The sequence below is a fragment of the Echinops telfairi genome, unplaced genomic scaffold (genome assembly GCF_000313985.2).
Source record: "Echinops telfairi isolate 266 unplaced genomic scaffold, ASM31398v2 ScPeMD7_7468;HRSCAF=8506_0, whole genome shotgun sequence".
Lineage (NCBI taxonomy): Eukaryota > Metazoa > Chordata > Mammalia > Afrosoricida > Tenrecidae > Echinops > Echinops telfairi.
The window spans coordinates 81,560,498-81,568,183 of NW_022111369.1; the positions used below are offsets into that span (position 1 = coordinate 81,560,498).

Here is a 7,686-nt window from a genome sequence, read left to right on the forward strand (position 1 = left end):
TGTCTCTGTTGTGATCCTTGATACCTCCACTTTTCCTCTCACTCTAGGGTTTGTCCCCTATTGTAGTTGGATGTTAAAGGAATTAGCTCATTTATATGGGTTGGGTATCTAGATATGATAAAAAAATTAACAGTTAATAAACTAAGTTTCTTGGTCTCTGCACATAATAAACAGATTTCCCAGGCCTTAAAAACAAAAACCAAGGTAAGTATTTGTAAGGAGAACAAGCCAAAGATGGCATGGCTATTTCGGAAGACACTGTGAGCTCTACCTCCGATTATGTGCCTGCACTAGCTTCACAAGTCTGAGAGCAGGTGGCAGAACAGCCACAAGAACGGCGCGACTGCCTCACGCACGTCCCTTGGACATGTAATCGAGAGACTAGTCCCTGGAAAAGGACACCATGCTTGACAAAGTGGAGGGGCAGTGAAGAAGAGGAAGACCCTCGTCAAGATGGAGCGGCGCAGTGGCTGCAACAGTGGGCTGACGGCGCAGGACCAGGCAGGGTTCTGTTCTGCTGTGCACCGGCTTGCAGTGAGTCAGCACTGGCCCAATGGCACCTAACATCAGCAAGAGCACATCAATCCATTTTTGAAAGGCAGGGGGATGGCATGAATTAACTGGAAAAAGGAAATGCTGAATCTAGCACTGAGGTAAAGCGTACAGAAAGTCTCCTCCCACCTCTAAGCTGGTTTCCTTGTGAGACACGCTTGACTCACATCTCTCCGTCTGTAAACTCAACAGGTAGATTCCTGGGGGCAACTTCAGGATGAGAGCAAACCCCTTACTGGAGCCAAAGGCCCCCCCCACCCAAGAGTGTGTGTGCCATGAGGAATGCCAGCACAGGGCAGAGTAGCTCAGGACCACACATCAGCCCTGGGCCTGCCACACAGACAAAGCCCCAAGGGCTTGCCTGGAACGTCTCCTAGGCTTCTGAACGCTCTCCTCACCCTTGGAGTACACACCCAGGGCTGTCATCAAACTGGCTTAACCCACACCCTGGCCTCCAAATACCAGGCTAGAAGACTGTCTGGGGACAATAGGTGGTTGTGCAGGAATTTCCCAAGGGGTGGCCGACTGGATCGGATGACATTAAAAGTACCTGCTCATCTTGATTGTGTAAGCTACTTTGGGGGGGGGCGGTTATCGCGGGAGACATCGTGGGAGATGTAGATCAAAGAGGTCCTTTGATCTACTGATGTTCTCATAAGAGGCTAACTCCCCTAGGGGGGAGGGGGGTGAAAGAAGTGCTTCCACAGTGCTGGGACAGATTGTATCATTTCTGAGAATTAGAACAGATGCAGGACAAGACAGAAGAGAGGGCTCAGTTCATAGAGCATCTCTTAGATCCTCCCTCTTAGTCCTACCAGGAGGCCTATGAAATTGCCTTGTCCACAAATGGCCCATCTCATAGACTTCTTGTGATACGGCACTGACACCCGTCCCCTCCATGACGTGGGGGGTAACCACGGACCTTCGCCTTGAGAAGGAGATCCTCTGGCAGACTCTTTTTGAACAAATTGAGTGGACACCAGTGTCTTGGCGTGACTCGAGACGAAGGTCAAATAAGTCAACCCCAGCTTCCAGTTGGCCGTTCTCATCTCAGGATGTTCTCCGTTGGCCCCCAGCCACCATGCTATAAGATGGCCCAGGCGACACGCAGGCATGCCAGCCAAGCGCCAGCAGTAACTATCAGACCCGTGAGTGAACAAGGCGCCAGGTGACTGCCCCAGGCGACGGCAAAGGGAGCAGAGAACAGGTGTTGGTAGCCCAACCGACTCTGCCTAAACTGCAGGTCCATTAGCAAAACAAGTGGATTGCCGCCTTGAACCATGATGCATGTTTTGGGTAATCAATGCCACCTGTATTAATAGGAAAGCAGGTGACCTTCCCTGACCTTACACAATAGTACAGTTCCTATGCTTTCAATCCCTGGAACAGGGGTCTCTGGCTCATCCCTGGCAAGACCTCCTCTGAGAAGTTGGCTGGGAGCTCCGCTCCACCGCTGAAACAGAGGTACAGACCAGGGCTTCCCTTGGCAGCCCTGCACCCCTAGATGAGCACTTCTCACTGGGCTTCCGCTAGAAGGGGCCCAGCTGTGTGTTTCACAGGGGGGCTGCCTTGTCAGACACACGAGGTCTCCATGCACTCATGTGTCCAAGCTCTCCCTTGTGAGAATGACAGAAGGGCCCGTTTTCCACCAGTCTAAGCCATGGAAGCAACAGAACTAGCTGTGTCCGTTCCTCCCCGACACTCGCAGCAAGCCCGGCCCGAGTGGTCCCTCTTCTACTTGGTCTAAGCCTTCAGTTCTGTTCCTAGAAGCTGGGTCTACACTGCACCCTGCTAACAAAACGCGTCAGTGGAAGCCACGGAACTCAGCAACCTGGTCAGCCTAGATTAGAGAGGAACACTAAACTGAACAAAACCCAAGACCAAGTTCACTGCCACTGAGTTGATGCCGACTCATAGCGACGCTATACGACAGGGTAGAACTGGCCCTGGGAGTTCCCGAGACTGTAGCTCTTTACAAAAGTAGAAAGCCCTGTCTTTCTCCCAAGGAAGGCTAGGTGGTTTCGAACCGTTAACATTGTGGTTAGTAGCCCAATGTGTAACCACTTCGCCACCAGGGTTCCTTTCCCTTAGGAAAGGCTCTGGGTAATTCTGCCCGCTACCAAAGGTCTACAGCCTTTGCTGAGCATCACTGGCAACAATGACAAGACCAGAGAAGTCAGACAGGTCCAATGACACAAGATTCTGCAAAAGGCAAAACTAGAGAGACAGAAAATAATGATCAGGGGTCCCGAGGAGGGAAGAAGGGTGGGTGGAGCACAGGGGATGCTCAGGGCAGGGAAACTACTCAGTGATACTGCAATGGGGGACCCAAGGTCCTAGGTATTTGTGAAAATCCACAGAAATAGGTAACACAAAGAGTGAACTGCGGGATTCGGTTAAATCACATGTCAGTATTGGTCCACACATTGTAACAATGCGCCACCCAAAGGCCAGATATTGATCATCTGGGAAATGATATGGCCGGGAAGAGGAGGCAAGTGTGAACTCTGGACTTCTTGTTCAATTCTGCCGGGCAAGCTTGCTACCATTCTAGAGTCCCGGACGGCACATGTGCAGAAGCAGGTAAATGGTTCAGACCTCCCCAACTGTGTCTCAGGGGACAGGCCTGGCATTCTGCTCCCTGAAAGTCCCGCAGAGCAATTCTACTTCAGATCCACTCTGTCACTAGGGGCAGGACTCACCTGAGGACACAAAACTGTTAAGAACTTTAAAAGCTTATTACTTACGAAAAGAAAAAAAGTCAGCCACTTCTATTGGGGGTGGGGTCGGGGAGCTTGTGCTGAAATACAATCCCCATAAAAAGACTCTGGTTTAGATCTTGGTCATTATTTCTCTTGCTAGATTTTAGTCATTAAATGGCCAAAAGGAGTCCGCTGGGAGAAAGATGGCGTCGGAGAAGATTCCAGCCCTGGAAACTTCCTGGGGAAGTTCTACTCTGTCCTATTAGGTGACCATGAGGATTGCCTTGATGGTACTGGGTCTGGTGCTGGGTCTAGTCACAGCCCGACACACAGTAAGCCTTCAACCACTATCTGTTGGATGACAAATGGCCGAGTCTCCCAGCAGACAGACCAGACCGCAGTCCTGCCAACATTGAAGACTAATTTGGTCTGCTAGGTCTACCGGGGACAAGAGGAGCCTGGGGCGATGGCAAGGATAACTAAAGCAAGCGTGGTACCTGTGTCGTCTGAATGATGGTCAAGTCGTTCATCTGGGAAATTCCTGCTCCCATGGCCGCTCGAAGGCCAGCCGTCCCAAACTCCATCCGGGCCCCGAAACATTTTTGTAGTTCTTCTTTATTACCCTCCGCGACTAGCTGCTTCACCGTCTCAGACGTTAAAGGATTCTGCCAGACAGAAAGGTACGGTCAGGGGAGTAAGAGGGAGAACTAGCTAAAACACACAACTACACATTTCTTAAAAACCAGTCCTTCCAACCCATATGAAAGTCTTCCTGTACCTATTGCCTTTTCCACCTACTGATGTCTCAGCTATTGGAAGCTGGCTGGCGTTAGCCTGTATTGTTCTCTTTATTAGCACTACAAACACTATGGGGCAAAAAAAAATGGCACAAGAGTTGGTTTTGATGCTTAGCAAGTGTAGCACCCATGAAGTAACCCTAGTTTATCACTTACCGACTCCCTTTTTATTTGGTGGAGAATTCAACTTCTTGAACTTTCCATTCCCTCATTTGTAAAATGGGAACCACCCAGCAGCTCTTCTACAGGATGATGCTGAAGACGAGATGAACGCAAAGCACCTCTCTCGGCCTGGTTGGCATTTATAATAAAATAAATGCCTTCCTTAACATCCTTAAATTTGCCCAGAGTATGCAGTCTAAATCAAGCCTGATAACGTTCACACACTTGATTCTTGCAATGACTCCCAGGGGCAGGCAAAGAAAAACGAAGAAACAAGCAAAATGAATAAACACTTGCTTTTATCATTGAAGGAGCCCTAACCAAGGGCCTCTTCTATTTTATTAACTGCTTGGTCAAGTAGAGGGCAGTGAAAAAGAGGCCGACCCTTGCCAAGACGGACTGACACAGTGACTCCAGCCGTGGGCTCCAACATGACCAGAATGGTGTGGATGGCGCCGAACTGGGAGGTGTTTTGCTCGGTGGCACATGGGGTGGTTATGGGTCACGGCTGACTCACCAGCACCTAACAACAGCCGCACCAAGTAGAAATGAACGTGAGTCATTTAAAGTCATCGGCTCTTTCTTCATACGACAGTTGGAGGAAAAGGTTAAGAATGGGGAAAAGTAATGACAATCGCATCCATTCCACGGGAGACTTTGGCTGTATAATTAAGAATTCAGGGGAACAAGCAGTAAATACTTCCTTACAGTCACCATCTACTTAGATAAACATTCAGGCAGTCCAGAGCCATACAACTCTACTTTGAAATGCTACTGCAATAAAAACTTGCCTTTATGGGAGTGAGCCCTAACTTCTGGGGTGTTCCAATGTCAAGGGGAATCCGGTTTCCCATAAAAATCAAGACACGTATCACAGAGGCTTCCTCAGCAGAAGGTCAGGTACCCTAAGGAAGGGCTCCTACCTGACACATTACAGAAACCCATCAAGTATTTGCTGAGTGAATCAAAATACAAAGAGACACCAGGGTCACACCCAATACCCAGATACGCTCCCAATGACGAAGGAGATTTGAACATTCCGATTGCCCTTTGATACCTACAAAAGGCTAAGTAGCCCAAGGGAAACCAAAGGAGGCAGCGAGATAGGAGAGTCAAGAGGGCTGCAGGTCAGAACCAGCCAGAGTACCCAAAATTAATGAGAGAGAAAGGAACAGGGAGGAAAAATCCCCACTGCCATCGATTCCAACTGATGGCGACCCGGTGGGACAGGGTAGAACTTCCCCTATGAGGTTCTGAGACCGTAACTCTTTACAGGAGTAAAAATCTCTTCTTTCTCCCACAGATCAGCTGGTGGTTTTGAACAGCTGCCCTTACAAATGGCAGCCCCATGAGCAGCCCAATGCACAACTCACTACGCCACCAGGATGAAGGCAAAGCATGTCCAGGGGGACCTCACCAGTCTTCTAGTGACTCAGACCCACGCTACAATGCGTTCCACTGGCTGGAAGCCTCCAGAGACCCCTTAGCTCAGCAGTTCTCAACGTGTGGGTCACGACCCTGCGGGGGTCAAACCACCCTTTCACAGGGGTCGCCCATTTCCGAACAGTAGCAAAATGACAGTGATGAGGTAGCAACGGAAAGCATTTTATGGTTGGGGGGGGTCACCACAACATGAGGAACTGTATGAAAGGGTCGTGGCATGAGGAAGGTTGAGAACCACTGCCTCAGCTCATCCAAGGAAGGAGCAGCAGAAATGAAGGGGCCCTTCCTCATGAGGTGCCTGCCCCGAGCCAGAAAAGAAATTGGGAGAGAAAGCAAAATTCAAAAACCAAAAAATCTTAAAGGGAGCACATCCCTGAAGCTCTATCAAGACCCCCCAAAGGAAACCCATTGCCTTCAAGTCAATTCAGGCTCATGGCAGCTCCTTGTGCACTGCAGCCCTGTGGTTTTCAGGGCTGTAACCTTTTCTAAGTGACTGCCAGGACTTTCTCCCTGGTGAGATTGACCCCTGGGTGAGTTTGAATTTAGTGGTCAGTGCTTAACCATCTGCCTCCTCCATGGGAGGACTCCTCAGCGCTATTTGAGACCCAGCAGCTCAGAGGCAATAAGCCAAACAGCAAAAGATTTAATTTCTTGAAAGTTTTATGGAATGCTGGGCCACCGATTCTGATTCACAAAAATAAAATTATACCCACAGATTACTAAGGTACCAAAAAATGGAACTAATTGATCTCCCATAAGAACCACAGGGCTCTTTTCACCTGGAGAATTGCCAATGGCATTGTGGAAGCAGGATCTGCCTGGCCCCTGCTACTGGGGCTTGTAATCACATTCATGCCACTCAAAACACGCTGGCGGGTGACCAGGAGTTGGATCTCGGTCATGCAGGCATGGCTGTCTGCTTCCCAAAAGTTATACCACAATCACTTGATCTCCCTTTTGACTTGTTTAAAATTTCAGTTTTGAACATTTTCTGCTTTTTTTTGGATTGAGGCTTCCTTGTACTTTGTTTTGTCGCTGTCCTCCGTGGGATGTGTGATTTCCTGCATATGAAATCTGTACTCCGCACAACTATAGGCAGAGTAACTGGATGGCAGGGGAGGTTGGGGGAAAGGGGAGATAACAAGGAGTACAAGAAAGAAGAAAATGTTCTGAAATTGATTGTGATGACTGCGCAACCTTTTTTTTTTAATAAATCATTTTATTAAGGACTCTTACAACTCCTATCACAATCCATACACACATCAATTGTGTCAAGCACATTTCTACATTCATTGCCCTGATCATTCTCAAAACATTTGCTCTCCACTTAAGGTCCTGGCATCAGCTCATCTTTCCCCCTCCCTCCCCGGTTCCCCCTCCCTGATTGCACAACTCTTAATGTGATTAAACTATTAAATTGTATGCTGTGTAATTATATGCTAATAAAACTACTTTTTTTTTTAAAAAAAACAAACCACCCTAGATACCTATATTATTAACTAATAACTCAACTGTGAATGAAAGTTACTTGATCGTTATATAGAAAAAGATGTACTGCTTTGGAACCCGCTGGAGCACACCATGTGCTGGCTCAATGCAAAATGAATATACCAAGGTCTCTTGTACAAAAGCGACTTAAAATGTCAACAGTCAAGCCAAGCATGGCTGAGCACAACGTCTTAAGCTCCTGAAACCGGCCCCCACCCTCTGCCTTCTCCTCCCCTCAAATCCAAAGTCACTGACATCGAGTCAATGCTGACTCATGGTGACCCTACAGGGCAGGGTAGAATTGGCCCCTGTGGGTTTTCATGAGTGTTACTCTTTAAGGAAGTCCAAAGCCGCGTTTTCCTCCCGCGGAGCAGCAGATAGTTTCGAACTGCTGGTCGTGCGGTTAGCTTTGCAACCAAGAAACATACACGCAGGTGTTTGCCTTTACTTTGTCGCCAGGGCTATGGGTTCTTGCTGCAAGAAAAGCTACAAAGGACACCACACAAATGCGGCTGCTTGGAGAGAGTCTTAGGGGTCAAGAC

General features: G+C 48.5%; 1 protein-coding gene across 1 annotated transcript in view; it reads right to left on the reverse strand.

Annotated features, from left to right (window-relative positions):
• The window catches only part of PGM2 (phosphoglucomutase 2), a gene marked incomplete at its 5' end in the record, with an annotated part of 29,433 nt that extends 25,493 nt beyond the window's left edge, over positions 1 to 3,940 (reverse strand). Inside the window, one exon of the mRNA XM_004706349.3 lies at positions 3,752 to 3,940. Coding sequence (XP_004706406.3) covers positions 3,752 to 3,940 — 189 coding nt within the window. The remainder of the gene's footprint in view (positions 1 to 3,751) is intronic.
• Between the last annotated feature and the right edge of the window lie 3,746 nt (positions 3,941 to 7,686).